This window comes from Pristiophorus japonicus, chromosome 19 (assembly GCF_044704955.1).
Source record: "Pristiophorus japonicus isolate sPriJap1 chromosome 19, sPriJap1.hap1, whole genome shotgun sequence".
Taxonomy (NCBI): domain Eukaryota; kingdom Metazoa; phylum Chordata; class Chondrichthyes; family Pristiophoridae; genus Pristiophorus; species Pristiophorus japonicus.
Window position 1 is genome coordinate 14,378,795 of NC_091995.1, and position 19,253 is coordinate 14,398,047.

A 19,253-nucleotide genomic window follows, 5' to 3' on the forward strand; every position below is an offset into this window, starting at 1 on the left:
GGAGAGAGCGAGCGAGAGAGCGTGCGCGACAGAGAGCGAGAGCGCGCGGGCGGCGGAGAGCGAGAGTGAGAGAGAGTGAAAGCGAGAGTGAGAAAAAGAGGAAGAGAAAACGAGAGAGAGACCAAGAGAGAGACCGAGAGGGAGCGACCGAGAGAGAGACGACGGAGAGAGAGATGTCAGAGAGACAGAGACAGGGCCCGAAATCGGTGGCCTTACCGCCCAATGCCACCGAGTTCTTAAGCCGCTCTCCCCTTGGTGACAGATTTCTCCAGGTCTGCAGCTGGCGGGAGGGGAATACTACCGGGAAACGCCCGCTAATGGCCGCCGCTAGCGGCCAAGTCACGTAAGTGTCCTCCCGTACGCCGAGCTGCCATATTGGGGCGGAAGAGAGTCAGCGGGAGCTGGTTGCAGCAGGGGGAAGGACCTCTGGGGGAGGCAGGTCCAGCCCCGACATTAAGTAAGACCACCTGCAAACACAGGTTAGTGAACATCTTTAAAAATAAAAAATTCCCAGCGATTCATCTGTATGGGGTCCCCTGAAAGTGTTCCAGTGAGTTTTTTTTTAAAGATTTTCATTTTTATGTCTTCCCCCGCCTCCCTCCCCTGCTCCCTGGGCCCGACTCAATCCTCGGCGTCGCTTTGGCGTGAATTGCATTTGCCGCCGAGATTGAGAGCTCCTGCCCATTTCCGCCAAGATTGACAGCGTAAGCAGTTATTTTGCCACCAGACGGTACTGCCATACCTTTTAGAGGAATCTTCCTGGAAAGTACCGCCCGGTCTCTTGGCGGCCATCGGCAGTCCTTTGGGTGGCAATTGGGTGGGCCTTGCCTTTGACCAAGTTCGAGCCCAAAGAGACAGAGACAGAGGGAGCGAGGGGGTGGGAGGGAGAGGGACACACAGAGGTTAATGACGGCCAAATGCACTTACTGTCTGGGAGCAAAGGTGAGCCAGGAGTCGGGTTGGGGGAAAAAAACCAACTCATGATTTCCATACCAAATGTCAAGATTTATTTTTAAAAAGAGATTGTCTCCTGATTTATAAGGCTGTGGGGTTGGAAATACTGCGTCACTTCCCTGGAGCCAAGAGGCCATAGGCACAAGACCCCCATCCCTCGCTTCTCGAGAGGTTCACTCACCTTCATCAGTACGCAGGCACACGGGGCGTCACAGTAAGGGCAGTGCTGCATCCTCCACTCGCACTCCTCCGCCTCGTGATGTTCCATCTTCTTCCTGGGCCCAGCCGCACTGCAGCCAGAGGGGGCGTGGACGCAGGATCTAACCTGGGCCTCACACTGAGCACGGTGGGAGCTCTGTGGGCGATGAAAGAGGATGTAACGGCTCAACATTGGTTCAAAGCTGCCCTTATTCTCTGCCCGCCTCCCCAGTTTCTGCCCCTTATAGGTCAACACCCGACAATCAATCCAATCCAATCCAGTGCACCGTAGCACTGCCCAACGCTAGGCTTAAATCATTCGAAGCCACGCACTTAACGTGTGGCTCAGTGGGTAGCACCCTCGCCTCGGAGTCCAAAGGTCAAATGTTCAAGCCCCACTCCAGATACTTGAGCACAAAATAAATTTCAGATAAATGGTGGTCGCTTCACCAGCTCCTATTTTAGTTTCAGTCTCGGCTCAGTGGGTAGCACTCTCTCGCCTCGAAGCCAGAAGGTTGTGGGGTCAAGTCCCACTCCAGAGACTTGAGCACAAAATCTAGGCTAACACTCCAGTGCAGTGCTGAGGGAGTGCTGCACTGTCAGAGGTGCCGTCTTTCGGATGAGACGTTTAACCGAGGCCCCCGTCTGCTCTCTCAGGAAGATGCAAGCGATCCCACGGCCAATATTTTGAAGAAGAGCAGAGGGAGTTCTCCCCGGTGCCCTGGCCAATATTTATCCCTTAATCAACATCACTGATTCTCTGGTCATTATCACATCGCTGTTTGTGGGACCTTGCAGTGCACAAAATGCCTACTGCTTTTCCTACACTACAACAGAGAATACACTTCAAAAGGTACTTCATTGGCTGTAAAGTGCTTTGAGACATCCTGAGGTTGTGAAAGGTACCTCATCCAAGAGTCCACTCGGTTTAATGTCTCATCCAAAAGACGGCACCTCTGAAAGTGCAGCACTCCCTCAGCCTTGATTATGTGTTCAAGTCTCGAGTGGGGCTTGACCCCACGACCTTTTGACTCAAGAAGGAAGAGTGCTACCCACTGAGCCACTTTGAGTCACTTCATAGATAAAAGTATAGGTGTGTGGGGGCAGAAAACACTCATGAATAGAGTATAAAAGTAGGGAAGTCTTGCTACAACTGTACCACACCAAGAGTACTGCTTACAGTTTTGGTCTCCGTATTTAAGTAGGGAAATACTTGCATTGGAAGCAGTTCAGAGAAAGTTCAGGAGGTTGATTGCTGAGATGAAGGGGTTGTCTTATGACGAAAGGTTGAGCAGGTTGGACTCAGCTCCACTTCCCTGCCCACTCCTCATAACCCTTTACTCCCTTATCGCACAAAAATCTGTCTATCTCTGTCTTAAATATATTCAATGACCCAGCCTCCACAGCTATCTGGGACAGAGAATTCCACAGATTTACAACCCTCTCAGAAGAAATTCCTTCTCATCTCAGTTTTAAACGGGTGACCCCTTATTCTGAGACTATGCCCCCTAGTTCTAGTTTCCCCTATGGGTGGAAATATCCTCTCTGCATCCACCGTGTCGAGGCCCCTCGTTATCTTATATGTTTCGATAAGATCACCTCATTCTTCTGAACTCCAATGAGTATAGGCCCAACCTATTTTCATGAGTCAACCCCCTCATCTCGGAATCAACCGAGTGAACTTTTTCTGAACAGCCTCCAATGCAAGTATATCCTTCCTTAAATACGGTGACCAAAACTGTATGCAGTACTCCAGGTGTGGCCTCACCAATACCCTGTACAGTTATAGCAGGACTTCTCTGCTTTTATACTCTATCCCCCTTGCAATAAAGGCCAACATTCCATTTGCCTTCCTGGTTACTTGCTGTACCTGCATACTCACTTTTTTTGTTTCATGCACAAGGACTCCCAGGTCCCTCTGTACTGCAGCACTTCGCAAGCTTTCTCCATTTAAATTATAATTTGCGTTTCTATTATTTCTGCCAAAGTGGATAACCTCACATTTTCCCACATTATACTGCATCTGCCGAATTTTTGCCCACTCACTTAGCCTGTCTATATCCCTTTGCAGATTTTTTGTGTCCTCACAATTTGCTTTCCCACCCATCTTTGCATCATCAGCAAACTTGGCTACATTACACTCGGTCCCTTCATCGAAGTTATTAATATAAATTGGAAATAGTTGAGGCCCCAGCACCGATCTCTGCGGCACGCCACTAGTCACTGTTTGCCAACCGGAAAATGACCCATTTATCCCGACTCTCTGTTTTCTGTTAGTTAGCCAATCCTCTATCCATGCTAATATATTACCCCCAATCCCGTAAACCTTTATCTTGTGCAGTAACCTTTTATGTGGCAACTTACTGAATGCCTTCTGGAAATCCAAATACACCACATCCACTGGTTCCCCCTTATCCACCCTGCTCGTTACATCCTCAAAGAACTCCAGCAAATTTATCAAATATGATTTTGCTTTCATAAAACCATGCTGACTCTGCTTGATTGAATCATGCGTTTGCAAATGTCCTGCTACTGCTTCCTTAATAATGAACTCCAGCATTTTCCCAACAATGGATGTTAGGCTAACTGGTCTATATTTTCCTGCTTTCTGTCTGCCTCTTTATTTAAATAGGGGCATTACATTTGCAGTTTTCCAATCCACTGGGACCTCCCCAGAATCCAGGAATTTTGGTAGATTACAACTAATGCATCCACTATCTCTGCAGCCACTTCTTTTAAGACCCTAGGATGCAAGCCATCAGGTCTAAGGGATTTGTCTGCCTTTAGTCCCATTATTTTACCGAGTGTTACTTCTTTAGTGGTAGTGATAGTATTAAGTTCCTCCCTCCCTGTAGCCCCTTGATTAACCACTATTGGGATATTTTTAGTGTCTTCTACCGTGAAGACCGATACAAAATATTTGTTCAAAGTCTCTGGCATTTCCCTGTTCCCATTATTAATTCCCCAGTCTCATCCGCTAAGGGACCAACATTTACTTTAGCCACTCTTTTCCTTTTTATGTACCTGTAGAAACTCTTACTATCTGTTTTTATATTTCGTGCTAGTTTGCTTTCATAATCTATCTACCCTCTCTATTTTTTTTTTTAGTCGTTCTTTGCTGGTTTTTAAAAGTTTCCCAATCCTCTGGCCTCCCACTAGTTTTGGCCAATTTGTATGCCCTTGTTTTCAATTTGATACCATCCTTGATTTCCTTAAGAGTGCTACCCCACCTCCTTTTTCTTTCTGTCTGTCCTTCCGAATTGTCAAATAGCCCAGAATATTTAGTTCCCAGTCTTGGTCACCTTGCAACCACGTCTCTGTAATGGCTAGCAGATCATACCCATTTGTATCTATTTGTGCCGTCAACTCATCTATCTTGTTATGAATGCTGCGTGCATTCAGAGAAAGAGCTATAAAAAAAATGTTTTACCATTTTTTCCTGCTTTGACCCCACTTTCTGATACACTTATGTTTATACATTCTGTCCCTTCCTGTCACGCTCTGGTTTTCATTTCCCTCAGTGTTACCCTGCTCTATTGCCTTCTCCTTATTCTTTGACTTTTTAAATTTCCGCTCACCTGAACCCTGTCCCACCCCTCCACACTCCCGCCGCGCAACTAATTAGTTTCAAGCCCTCTCTACAGCCTTCGTTATTCGATTTGCCAGGACCCTAGTCCCAGCACGGTCTAAGTGAAGCCCGTCCCAACGGAACAGCTCCCTCTTACCCCAGTACTGGTGCCTGTGTCCCATGAACCAAAACCTATTTCTCCCACACCCGTATTTGAGCCACGTGTTTAACTCTCTGATCTTATTTACCCAATACAAATTTGCTCATGGCTCTGGTAATAATCCAGAAATTATTACCTTTGTGGTTCTGCATTTTAATTTGGCCCCTAGTTGCTCATAATCCTCAGCAGAACCTCTTTTTTTGTCCTACCTATGTCATTGGTAACAATGTGGACCACGACAACTGGATCTTCCCCTTCCATTCCAAGTTCCTCTCCAGCCCCGAGAAGATGTCCTTAACCTTGGCACCGGCAACCAGACCATAGTTTCACAATAAAGGGATCGTTCATTTAAAACGGAGATGAGGAGGAACTTCTTCTCTCAGAGGATTGTAAATCTATGGACTACTCTGCCCCAGAGAGCTGTGGAGACTGGGTCATGGAGACAGACAGATTTTTGAACTAGAGGGGAGTAAAGGGTTATGGGGAGCGAGTAGGAAAGTGGAGTTGAGGCCAAGATCATATCAGCCATGATCTTATTGAAAGGCGCAGCAAGGTCGAGGGGCCAAATGGCCTACCCCTGCTCCTATTTCTTATGTTATGTAAGAATCCAAGGGCAGTGTAGATATTGCACTCTGACCGGTAGATTCCCACCCCCCACCCTAGTCATTCTGCTTGTTTCACCGGCAGCACAGTGCTGCATCTCATGGGACTTGGGGCCAGAAAGATGCAAAGGACATTAAGCCTGCATCACAAAGCCATTCTGCAAGAACCAAACGAAGGAAAGGATGGTGGGACTGACATATGAAGAAAGACTGGATCGGTTAGGCTTATATTCACTGGAATTTAGAAGAATGAGAGGGGATCTCATAGAAACATATAAATTCTGACAGGATTGGACAGTTTAGATGCAGGAAGAATGTTCCCGATGTTGGGGAAGTCCAGAACCAGGGGTTACAGTCTAAGGATAAGGGATAAGCCATTTAGGACCGAGATGAGGAAAAACTTCTTCATCCAGAGAGTGGTGAACCTGTGGAATTCTCTACCACAGAAAGTTGTTGAGGCCAGTTCGTTGGATATATGCAAAAGGGAGTTAGATGTGACTTTTATGGCTAAAGAGATCGAGGGGTATGGAGAGAAAGCAGGAATGGGGTACTGAAGTTGCATGATCGGCCATGATCATATTGAATGGTGGTGCAGGCTCGACGGGCCGAATGGCCTACTCCTGCACCTATTGTCTATGTTTCTATGAAAGTGCCACCATGGCCAGGACTGCCCTGGACCAACAGCCTGGAGCAGAGACCAACCCCAGCGTAGAACAAGGATGCTGGAATCTGGAATAGAAACAGAAAATGCTGGAAATCTCAGCGGGTCAGGCAGCATGTGTGGAGAGAGAAACAGAGTTAATGTTTCGGGTCTGTGATCCTTCGTCAGAACTGGAGAGTGTTCGGAAAGAACAGATTGTTAAAGAAGCACTGAAAGGGGGAGATGAAGAAAGAACAAAAGGGAAGGTCCGTGATAGGTTGGAAGGCAGGAGAGATGAGAGAGACTAAAGGGATGATGGCCCAAATTCAAATGGTAGTGCCAGCCGTTAGAAAAACATTCATCAAGATAGGACCCTTACCAGGTAGCTGTGGAGTGAACCCTTCCAGTCACACCCGTCCCGACGGGCTGGACACGCCACCACTGTGGCGAAGGCATCGTTCTCAGCTGCTCGATCCATGTATACCTGCACAAAGCGATGAGAGATGTGAGGATGGTCTCGGGATGTCAAGATGTTAGGATGGACCGCAACGTGGCGGGGTCTACACATCAATGGCCGGCAATCAACAACCACTTGCATTTACGTAGCGCCTAGCAAAACGTCCCAAGGCGCTTCACGGCAGCCTTTAGCAAACAAAGATTTAATCCGCCGATCCATAAGGAGCATCATAAAGGAAGTGAGAGAGGTGGAGAGGTTTAGGCTGGGAATTCCAGAGCTTAGGGCCCCGGCAGCTGAAGGCACGGCCACCAATGGTGGGGGCGAAGGAAGCCGAGGATGCACAAGAGGTCAGAATTGGAGGAGTGCAGAGATCTCGGAGGGTTGTAGGAGGTACCGAGATAGGGAGGGGCGAGGCCAGGCCAGGCCATGGAGAGATTTGAACATGAGGACAAGAATATCAAAGCCTGAAAACTTTTGCCTCTGCTCACCGGGGATGTTTGGAGTGGGGATCGGACCCATAGCCTTCTGAATCATAACCCTTCTGAAGGGTTGCAAGCGCTGAAAACTCACTTCTTCTTGCTCATCATTAGAAAGACCAAACAATCACCTTAGGTCTACATACTTACTCGCAGGATATCCCTTGGCTCAACAAGGCAGGACTGACATATGAGGAGAGACTGGATCAATTGGGCCTGTATTCACTGGAATTTAGAAGGATGAGAGGAGATCTCATGGAAACATATAAGATTCTGACGGGACTGGACAGGTTAGATGCAGGAAGAATGTTCCCGATGTTGGGGAAGTCCAGAACCAGGGGACATAGTCTAAGAGTAAGGGGTAAGCCATTTAGCACTGAGATGAGGAGAAACTTCTTCACTCAGAGAATTGTTAAACTGTGGAATTCCCTACCGCAGAGAGTTGTTGAAGACAGCTGATTGGGTATATTCAAGAGGGAGTTAGATATGGCCCTTATGGCTAAAGGGATCAAGTGGTATGGAGAGAAAGCAGGAAAGTGGTACTGAGGTGATGATCAGCCATGATCTTATTGAATGGTGGTGCAGGCTCGAAGGGCCGAATGGCCTACTCCTGCACCTATTTTCTATGTAATTTACCTTGGATTTTTAGCTGTTAAAACAGAGAAGCTCTCAAAGTCGCTCTGTCAGATGGCTGAATCATCCAATGGTCAATTGGAAAAAGACGGGCTAGGTGAAAAGTGATTTGGACCATGTGGAACATAGCACAATTTTGCATGGTTATAAGTATCACTCCTTTAACACACACAATAATAGCTGAAACATAAGACATGTCAACTCCAAACAAGCTATAATTCTTACACAACCCCTTTGATACTTGTTACATTGCACTACCCGGTCACCTCCTGCTTAGTTAGTGTGGAGGTCCCGACCTGCAAGAGACCATCAGCGGCAGGTCGAGGCCATAAAAAGGAGCGGCGTGCGGCCCAGGGAGCAGCGTGGAGGCCACGACAAGGTACAGCATGAGTTGGTGTAGGAGGGCAGTGGCAGCGAAGAGTGACGTCAGCAAGGTCCAGGTCGGTGATTGGAAAGTGGGCAGATACAACAGGAGCGGCGAGATCGGGGCGAAGGAGCAGCGAGAGAATGTAAGGGGATGTGATCGGGGCCCAGGAGAGGCTGAGTTCGGGGCCAGGGGCCCAGGGGCAGCAGGGGCCAGCCACCACACTGCGATATGTGTGCGCACTAGGGCCGTGCAGCAGAGCTGGTCTCCAGTCGTCTTGGGTAATCCTTGTCACTGGACCAAGACCTAGCTCTGTCAAGCCCGTGTTGTGGCTGGTGTGCAACGGCCACCCCACGTTAAAACAATCCACGCACAGGCATCTTCCACTCAAGGATGTAGTTCGGGTTCTTCATTCGAAACACCGGTGAACTCATCCTTTTTTTTGGCGTGGAAGCAAGTCATCCTCGTTTCGAGGGATTGCCTATGATGATGACGATGATGATGATGCTTAGTTTAAATATGTGAGGTGTTTTTTTTAATTTATTATGTTGTGTTTGGATGTTTTAGGGGGTTATTCTCATGAGGAGCAAGATGACCATGAATTCACTCCCAAAACGGTCGCCATGTTCCCTTCCCCTTTTTAAAAAAAAAATGAATCTCTTTGGCAGCACTGCCAGTCACCGCTACTAACTTCTCCCTTCCCGGTGTCTGCCGTGGCTCAGTGGGTCACACTCTCGCCTCGGAGTCACTGAACAATTGTAGGTTCGGGCCCCCACTCCAGAGACTCGAGCACTTAATCCAGGCGGGCACTCCAGTGCCAGCAGCGAGTGAGTGCCGCACTGTCTTCCTGCGGAGGCGTTAAACCGAGGCCCCGTCTGCTCTCTCAGGTGGACGCAAAGGATCCCAAGGCCACTCTTCCAAAGAAGAACGGGGGGGAGTTCTCACTGGTGCCTGTGGCCAATATTTAGCCCACAACCAACATCACTTGAAAACATCATTATCTCATTGTTGTTTGTGGGATCGTGCTGCGTGCAAATTGGCTGCCGAGTTTCCCGCATTACATCAGTAACTAAAACTTCAAAAGTACTTCATTGGCTTTAAAGCACTTTGGGATGTCCTGAGGCCGTGAAAGGCGCTATATAAATGCAAGTCTTCCTTTCCTTCTTCAATATTTAAACCCACCTGTGAGCGATGAAGCTTTTCTTGACAAATGCAGCAATCTGCCTCATCGGAGGTTCTGGAACGAAAGAAATAAAATAGTCAACCGCACCGTTAAAACAAGATTAACAAATAGTAGGATACAAAGAGCAAAATTCTGTGGTTGCTGGGCAACTGAAATAAAGACAGAAAATGCTGGAACTACTCAGCAGGTCAGGCAGCATCTGTGGAGAGAGAAACAGAGTTAATATTTCAGGTCCGTGACCTTTCGTCAGAACTGGAAAAAGTTAGAGATGTAACAGGTGTTAAGCAAGTGCAGGAGCAGGGGAAGAAGGGAGGGGAGGAAAGAACAAAAGGATAGGTCTGTGATAGGGTAGAGGGCAGGTGTGTTCCCTTTAATCTGGGGATAGATATTGTTCTCTGCAGCCGAGAGCGCGAGTCCCGAAGGCTGTGTGGCCTGCCCGGTGCCAGGGTTAAGGACATCTCCTCTGGATGGGAGAAGAACTTCGAGTGGAAAATCCAGATGTTGTGGTCCACGTGGGTACCAATGACACAGATAGGACCAATAAAGATGTTCTGCTGAGGGAGTATGGGCAGCTCGGGGCCAAATTAAAAAGCACAACCACAAAGGTAATAATCTCTGGATTACTACCTGAGCCACGAGCAAATTTGCATTGGGTAAATAAGATCGGAGAGTTAAACACGTGGCTCAAAGACTGGTGTGGGAGAAATGGGTTTCGGTTCGTGGGACACTGGCACCAGTACTGGGGTAAGAGGGAGCTGTTCCGTTGGGACGGGCTCCACTTAGACCGTGCTGGGACTTGGGTTCTGGTGAATCAAATAACTAGGACTGTAGAGAGGGTTTTAACTAAATAGTTGGAGAATAGGGGGGGGGCGGCGGAGGGTTCAGGTGAGCGAAAATTTAAAAAGTCAAAAAATAAGGAAAAGGCAATAAAACAGGGTAGTACAGGTTCAGCGTCCGAAATCCGGAAACCTCGGGACCGAGGCCGCTCCAGATTCCGGGTATTTCCGGATTTTGGAACATCTTTGCCTGGGCCGAGGTAGGTGGGGTCGGGCAACCGAGGAAAGGGGGAGAAGCGGGGGGGAGCTGGGGCCGGGTCCGGGGCGAGGTCGGGCCACCGACGGGCCGGGGGCGAGGTCGGGCCGCCGAGGGCTGGGGCGAAGTCTGGCTGCCGGGGGCGAGGTCGGGCCACCGAGGGGCCGGGGGCGAGGTCGGGCCACCGAGGGGCCGGGGGCGAGGTCGGGCCGCCGAGGGGCCGGGGGCGAGGTCGGGCCACCGAGGGGCCGGGGGCGAGGTCGGGCCACCGAGGGCCGGGGGCGAGGTCGGGCCGCCGAGGGCCGGGGCGAGGTCGGGCCGCCGAGGGCCGGGGCGAGGTCGGGCCGCCGAGGGCTGGGGCGAAGTCTGGCTGCCGGGGGGCGAGGTCGGGCCACCGAGGGGCCGGGGGCGAGGTCGGGCCGCCGAGGGCCGGGGCGAGGTCGGGCCGCCGAGGGCCGGGGCAAGGTCGGGCCGCCGAGGGCTGGGGCGAAGTCTGGCTGCCGGGGGGCGAGGTCGGGCCACCGAGGGGCCGGGGGCGAGGTCGGGCCGCCGAGGGCCGGGGCGAGGTCGGGCCGGGGGCAAGGTCAGGTCACCGAGACAAGTGGAGTCCGGATTTTGGAACATTTTCCGGTTTCCATACGACCCCGCCACGGATTGGCCTGGTGTCTGGATTCCGGAACATTCCGAATTTTGCAACTCCGGATTTCGGATGCTCAACCTGTACTGGGGGAAATGACAACCAGAGTGTGACAGGAAGGGACAGAATCTATAAACATAAAGGTGAATCAGAGAGTGGGGCCAAAGCAGGAAAAATGGTTGCAAAACAAATTTAATAGCTCTTTATCTGAATGCACATAGCATTTGTAACAAAATAGATGAGTTGGCGGCACAAATAGATACCAATGGGTATGATCTGATAGCCATTACAGAGACGTGGTTGCAAGGAGACCAAGGCTGGGAACTAAATATTCAGAGGTATTTGACAATTCGGAAGGACAGACAGAAAGGTAAAGGAGGTGGGGTCGCACTGTAAATAAAGGATGGGGTCAGTACGTTCGTGAGAAATGATATTGGCTCAGAAGATCAAGATGTTGAATCAGTTTGGGTGGAGATAAGGAATAATAAGGGGAAAAAGTCACTGGTGGGCGTAGTCTATAGGCCCCCAAACAGTAGCTACACTGTTGGATGGAGTATAAATCAAGAAATAATGGAAGCTTGTAAAAAAGGAACGACAATAATCATGGGAGATTTTAACCTTCATATTGATTGGATATAGCAAATTGGCCAGGGTAGCCTTGAGGAGGAGTTCATAGTGTATCCGGGATAGTTTCCTTTAACAGTTCATTGCGGAACCAATCAGGGAGCAGGCTATCTTAGATCTGTGTAATGAGACAGGATTAATAAAAAATCTCCTAGCAAAGGATCCTGTAGGAATGAGTGACGATAATATGGTTGAATTTCAAATTCAGTTAGAGGGTGAGAAAGTTGGATCTGAAACAACTGTACTAAGCTTAAATAAAGGAGACTACAAAGGTATAAAGGCAGAGTTGGCTAAAGTGGACTGGGAAAATAGATTAAAGACAGTTGATGAGCAGTGGCAGACAGTTAAGGAGATATTTTATAACTCGTAACAAAAATATATCGCAATGAGAAGGAAAGACTGTAAGAGAAGGGATAACCACCCGTTAACTAAGGAAATAAGGGAGGGTATCAAATTGAAAGCAAGGGCATACAATGTGGCCAAGACTAGTGGGAGACCAGAGGAGTGAGAAACATTTAAAAGCCAGCAAAGAACGACTAAAAAAATAATAAAGACAGGGAAGATAGATCATGAAAGTAAACTAGCACAGAGTATAAAAACAAATAGTAAGAGTTTCTACAGGCACATAAAAAGGAAAAGAGTGGCTAAAGTAAATGTTGGCTCCCAAGATGATGAGACTGGAGAATTAATAATGGGGAACAGGGAAATGGCAGAGACTTTGAACAAATATTTATTATCGGTCTTCACAGTAGAAGACACTAAAAATATCCCAATAGCGGATAACCAAGAGGCTACAGGGAGGGAGGAACTTAATACAATCACTATCGCCAAAGAAGTAGTACTCGGTAAAATAATGGAACTAAACGTGGACAAGTCCCCTGGACCTGATGGCTTGCATCCTAGGGTCTTAAAAGAAGTGGCTGCAGAGCTTGTGGATGCATTGGTTGTAATCTACCTAAATTCCCTGGATTCTGGGGAGTTCCCAGTGGATTGGAAAACTGCAAATGTAACACCCCTATGTAAAAAAATTAGGCAGACAGAAAGCAGGAAACTATAGACCAGTTAGCCGAACATCTGTCGTTGGGAAAATGCTGGAGTCCATCATTAAGGAAACAGTAGCAGGACATTTGGAAAAGTGTAATTCAATCAAGGATGTAATAAGAAGGGTGGATAAGGGGGAACCAGTGGATGTGGTATATTTGGATTTCCAGAAGGTGCCACATAAAAGGTTACGGAACAAGATAACATTTCACGGGGTTGAGGGTAATATATTAGCATGGATAGGGAATTGGATAACTAACAGAAAACAGAAAGTCGGGATAAATGGGCCATTTTCCGGTTGGTGAATAGTAACTGGTGGGGTGCCACAGGGATCAGTGCTCGGGCCTCAAATATCTACAATCTATATTAATGACTTGGATGAAGGGACCGAATGTACTGTAGCCAAGTTTGTTGATGTTACAAAGATGGGTGGGAAAACAAGTGAGGCGGACACAACAAATCTGCAAAGGGATATAGACAGGCTAAGTGAGTGGGCAAAGATTTGGCAGATGGAGTATAATGTGGGAAAATGTGAGGTTATCCACTTTGGCAGACAAAATAGAAAAGCAAATTATAATTTAAATGGAGAAAGAGGGACCTGGGGGTCCTTGTGCATGAACACAAAAAGTGAGTATGCAGGTACACCAAGTAATCAGGAAGGCAAATGGAATTTTTGGCCTTTATTGCAAGGGGGATAGAGTATAAAAGCAGAGAAGTCCTGCTACAACTGTACAGGGTATTGGTGAGGCCACACCTGGAGTACTGCGTACAGTTTTGCTCTCCATATTTAAGGAAGGATATACTTGTATTGGAGGCTGTTCAGAGAAGGTTCACTAGGTTGATTCCGGAGATGAGGGGGTTGACTTATGAAGATAGGTTGAGTAGGGTTGGGCCTCTACTCATTGGAGTTCAGAAGAATGAAGGGTGATCTTATCAAAACATAAAAGGTAACGAGGGGGCTCGACAAAGTGGATGCAGAGAGGTGCTTTCTTTCACATCTCAGTCCCACCTGGGCAGTGCATTTCGCCACTGAATCTTAAGGGGCGGGGGGGGGGAAAGAGGGTCAGAGCAGATTTTTATTCCCGCTGTCACTTCATGTATAAACCACATCAAAGCAGGATGCGAAGGTGAAAGGCGATGCAAAGGGGTCAATTGGACTGTAATCCGTGTCTGCGGCGAGCTGACTGCAAATACTGTCCCGAGAGGAAACCACTGCCGTGTCATTTCACGGTTTGATTTTGACAGGGCCACCGCAGTCACAGTTCTCCGAAACAAGAAATGTTACATTCTGTTCTGATTACTGGGAAAGTTCAGGAAATATCAACTGTCGAGAGGTTGGGAAGGGGAGAATGCGACTGTGTGTATCTCAGCGTCGGCTGTGGCTCAGTGGGGTAGCACCCTCGCCTCGGAGTCACAAGGTCGTGGATTCAAGACCCTACTCCAGTGACATGCGCGCACAATCCACACTCTCAGTGCAGTGCTGGAAGTGTGCTACACTGTCCGTAGGTGAAGCCTTTCGGACGAGATGTTAAACCGAGGCCCCGTCTGCTCTCTTAGGTGAACATAAGAAATAGGAGCAGGAGTAGACCATTTGGTCCCTTGAGCCTGCTCCGCCATTCAGTAAGATCATGGCTGATCTGCTCCTGGCCTCAACTCCAATTCCCTGCCCGCTCCCCATAACCCTTCACTCCCTTATCGTTCAAAAATATGTCTACCCCCGCCTTAAATATATTCAATGACCCAGCCTCCACAGCTCTCTGGGGCAGAGAATTCCAAAGATTCACGACCCTCAGAGAGAAGAAATTCCTCCTCATCTCCGCTTTAAATGGGCGGCCCCTTATTCTGAAACTATGCCCCCCTAGTTCTAGATTCCCCCATGAGGTGAACGTAAAACATCCTACGGCTTCTATTTCGAAGAAGAGCAGGAGAGTTCTCCCCTGTGTCCCGGCCAATATTTATCCGTCAAACAACATCACTAAAAAAAGATTATCTGGTTATCATCATATTGCTGTTTGCGGAATCTTGGCTGTCGCATTTCCTGCATTACAACAGTAACTACACTTCAAAAGCTACTGCATTGGTTGTAAAGCGCATTGGGACATTGAGGTCATAAAAGGCACTGTATAAAATAATACATTTATTTCTTTCTTGACTTACTAATTGAACTAAAAAAATACAAGAATAGGCTTTGTGTGTGTATGTGTGTGTGTGTATATGTGTGTGTGTGTGAACATGGACAGGAAAACAACTTCGAAAGCGCAACAGCCAGAGGCCCATTGGACAGTGACCATGAAGTGGGACAAAGCTTAGAGGTGGTGACTGAGGGCACAAAGGTTTTAAAGGAAAGGAAGGAAGCCAGAGGCTTAGAAAGAGAGTCCCAAAGTACATGTGGGTGGGAGGGGGAGCAATTTTAATCGAACCCCACCAGTCAGGAAACTGAGGGAGCTTGACAAGGTGGATGCAGAAAGCATATTTCCACTCATAGGGGAAACTAAAACTAGGGGACATAATCTTAGAATAAGGGGCCGCCCATTTAAAACTGAGATGAGGAGAAATTTCTTCTCTCAGAGGGCTGTAAATCTGTGGAATTATCTGTCCCAGAGAGCCGTAGAGGCTGGATCATTGAATGTATTTAAGGCGGAGATAGAGAGATTTTTGAGCGATAAGGAGTAAAGGGTTATGGGGAGCGGGCAGGGAAATGGAGCTGAGCCCATGATCAGATCAGCCATGATCTTATTGAATGGAGCAGGCTCGAGGGACCAGATGGCTAACTCCTGTTCCTATTTCTTATGTTCTGGTGTTCTTACGGTTTTATCCTGCCCTGGCTTTATTTTCCATTGGAGTCGACGGAGAGGGATATCTGGACGGGGATGTAAAACTGCCATTCCCGTGGGATTCCCGCCCGCCGAATCGGGTTAAAATTGCCCCTCAATTGGTGGCGGAAGGATGCTGCTCTACAGGTGGAGCAGAGGAAGGGCAGGTTGCATAGTCTAAGCTTGCATTCTCTTGAATATCTTTCTCCTTTTTAGGCAGTCCCCCGGAGTCGAGGATGACATGCTTCCACACTAACACGAGTTCTAAGATGCCTGGTGAGACCAATGCGGGACCTACAGTCTCTGTCACAGGTGGGGCAGGTGGTGGTTGGAGGGACGGGGTGGGCGGGGTGCTTGGTTTGTCACACGTTCCTTCCGCTGTTTGCGCTTGGCTTCCGTGTGCTCCCAGCGAAGAGACTAAGCGTTGGGCGCCTTCCCGAATGCTTCTTCCCCACTTTGAGCGATCTTGAGCCAGGGAGTCCCAAGTGTCGGTGGGGATGTTACATTTGAGGGTGTCCTTGAAGCATTTTCTGTGCCCTCCTGGGGCTCACTTGAATATATCTTGAATATAGTAGTTTAAGCACTGATCTAATTGAGATGTTTAAGATGATTACAGGAGTTGATAGGGTAGAGCGAGAGAGAAAGAAACTATTTCCTCTGATGGTGGGGGGAATCCAGAACAATGGGGCGTAAGCTTAAAATTGGGGCAGGCCATTCAGGGATCATGCCAGGAATCACTTCTTCACACAAAGGGTTGTGGAAATCTGGAAATCTCTCCAACCAAAAGCTGTCGATGCTGGGGGTCAATTGGAAATTCCAAAACTGAGAATGATAGATTCTCGTTCGGGTATCCAAGGTAACGGAACCAAGGCGGGTAGATGGAGTTAAGATTCGGATCAGCCACGGTCTAATTCAATACCGGAACAGGCTCGAGTGTCAGCTGTGGCTCAGCAGGAAGCACCTTCGCCTCTGAGTCAGAAGGTTGTGGTTGACGTCCCACTCCAGAGACCCGAGCACAAATATCGAGGCTGATACTGGTGCCGTCTTTCCGATGAGACGATAAACCAAGGACCCATCTGCCCTCAGGTGGACATAAAAGATTCCATGGCACTATTTCGAAGACGAGCAGGGGAGTTCTCCCCACTGTCCTGGGCCAATATTTATCCCTTAATCAACATTACAAAAATTATCACGTTGCTGTTTGTGGGAGCTTGCTGTGTGTAACTTGGCTGCCGCGTTTCCTACATTACAACAGAGACTACATTCCAAACATCCTTCATTGGCTATCACGTCCGGTGGTCATGAAAGGCGCTATATAAATGCAAGTCTTTCTTTCTTCGAGGGGTGGAATGGCCTCCTCCTCTTCCTATATTCCTAGGATGGAGCCAGAGTTTGAAGAGCAGAGAAAGCATGTTGGGATGGGAGGCTGGAGAGGATCACAGCGGTAGGCTAGACAGGGCCAGAACACAAAAAGATTGAGTTGAATTGGCTATTTCAGGAGAGGGTGTTGGAGTCCATTAGCTTTTCTGTTTAAAGTTCCTCCCAAAGGGCTTTTCCTTTCACAACTCCCACCATACCGAACAGAGAGAGTCCTAGACCCTTCATGGTCCACAGGACGTCAGAGAAACTGGCAGTCTTAAAAGGGACAATGTCACCTCAATGAAGGGAGGAGGGAGAAGAGATGGATGGAGATACGATGGACAAATTCAAAGAGGGAGGCAGCACAAACACTGACAATAGCGAATTTACAGCCTGTTTTGCACCCCTCTCGAAGTGGTCGAATGGTCTACTCTTGCTCTTATTTCAAAAACAACTTGTATTTATATGATGCCATTTAGGTAGCGACAGTTCCCGAGGCACTTCAAGGAGTGTTATGAGATCAATTATTTGAAGCAGGGCACATAAGGGAGAAATTAGGGCAGGTGATCAAAAGCTTGGCCAAAGAGGTAGGTTTTGAGGAGCGTCCTGAAGGACCATCCTCTCTCCCTCCCCTCTCTCTCTTTCTCTCCCCCCATCTCTCTCTCGCTCTCCCCCTATTTCCCTCTCTCTCTCTCTCCCGCCATCTCTCTCTCACCCCACCCCTCTCCACCCCGCCGATCTCCCGCATCTTCCGCCGCCCCCCACACTGTCTCTTCCTCTCTCCCCCCATCTCCCCTCTCTCCCCCACCCCCCCCTCTCTCCGCCACCCCCCTCTCCCCCCCACCCCCTCTCCCCATCCCCCTCTCTCCCCAGCAGCCCTCTCTCCCCCAAACCCCCCTCTCTCTCTCACCCCCACTCTCTCCCCCACCCCCCCCTCTCTCCCCCACCCCCCCCGCTCTCCCCATCCCCCCTCTCGAACCACCCTTCTCGCTCTCTCTCTCTCCGCCTCTTTTTCCCACCCTCTCTCTCTCATCTCTATCTCTCCATCCCCCATCTCTCCCACTCTTCCCCCCTTCCCGTCTCTCCCTCTCTGCCCCCACCCCCATCTCTCTCCCTCCCCCATCTATCTTTCTCTCTCTATCCACCATCGCTATCTCTCCCCAGCTCTGTACCTCTCTCACTCTCGCTCCCCCATCTCTCTTTCACAGTCTCTCTCTCTCATCCCCTCCCCCACCTCTCTCTCCCTATCTCCACCATCTCTCTCTCTCACTACCCACCACATCTCTCCCTCTCTTCCCCCATCTCCCTCCTCCCCATCCACACTCTTGTTCGCTCTCTCTCTCTCTCCCCATCCACTCTCTCTCTCTCTCTCTCTCCTCCATCCACTCCTCTCTCTCTCTCTCATCCACTCTCTCCCTCTCTCTCTCCCATCCCTCTTTCTCTCTCTGTCTCTCATCCACTCTTTCTCTCTCTCTCTCTCTCTCCCATCCACTCTTTTTCTCTCTCTCCCATCCACTCTTTTTCTCTCTCTCTCCCCATCCACTCTCTCTCTTTCCCTCCCATCCACTTCTCTCTCTCTCTCCCATCCATCTCTCTCTCTCTCTCTCTCTCTCTCTCCCATCCACTGTCTCTCTCTCTCTCTCTCCCATCCACTCTCTCACTCTCTCTCTCCCATCCACTCTCTCTCTTCTCTCTCCCATCCACTCTCTCTCACCCTCCCATCCACTCTCTCTCTCTCTCTCCCATCCACTGTCTCTCTCTCTCTCTCTCCCATCCACTCTCTCTCTCTCTCACTCTCTCTCTCCCACTCTCTCTCTCTCCCATCCACTCTCTCTCTCTCTCCCATCCACTCTCTCTCTCTCTCCCATCCACTCTCTCTTCTCTCTCTCTCTCTCTCTCCCATCCACTCTCTCTCTCCCTCCCTGCCACTCCTCTCTCTCTCTCTCTCTCCCATCCACTCTCTCTCTCTCATCCACTCTCTCTCTCTCCCATCCCTCTCTCTCTCTCTCTCTCCTTCCCATCTCTCTCTCCCATCTCTCTCTCTCTCTCTCTCTCCCTCTCTCTCTCTCTCTCTCTCCCATCCCTCTCTCTCTCTCTCCCATCCCCTCTCTCCTCTCTCTCCCATCCCTCCTCCCTCTCTCTCTCCATCCCTCTCTCTCTTCTCCCATCCTCTCTCTCTCTCTCTCCCATCCCTCTCTCTCTCTCTCCCTCCCCCTCTCTCTCTCTCCTCCCTCCTCTCTCTCTCTCCCATCCCTCTCTCTCTCTCTCTCCCCATCCCTCTCTCTCTCTCCCATCCCTCTCTCTCTCCCATCCCCTCTCTCTCTCCTCTCCCATCCCTCTCTCTCTCTCTCTCTCCCATCCCTCTCTCTCTCCCACTCCTCTCTCTCTCCATCCCTCTCTCTCTCTCCCTCCCTCTCTCTCTCTCTCCTCTCTCTCTCTCCCATCCCCTCTCTCTCCCATCCTCTCACTCTCTCGCCATCCCTCTCTCTCTCTCCCCATCCCCCTCTCTCTC

At 49.2% G+C, this 19,253-nt stretch overlaps 1 protein-coding gene across 1 annotated transcript in view; it reads right to left on the reverse strand.

The window, feature by feature from the left end:
* LOC139229740 (TNF receptor-associated factor 2-like) overlaps positions 1–19,253 on the reverse strand; it is a 37,880-nt gene that overhangs the window by 14,173 nt on the left and 4,454 nt on the right. Inside the window, exons 2-4 of the mRNA XM_070861286.1 lie at positions 9,235–9,289; positions 6,502–6,606; positions 1,136–1,309 (exon numbers count right to left, since the gene is read on the reverse strand). Of these exons, the coding sequence (XP_070717387.1) occupies positions 1,136–1,309; positions 6,502–6,606; positions 9,235–9,289 (334 nt within the window). The remainder of the gene's footprint in view (positions 1–1,135; positions 1,310–6,501; positions 6,607–9,234; positions 9,290–19,253) is intronic.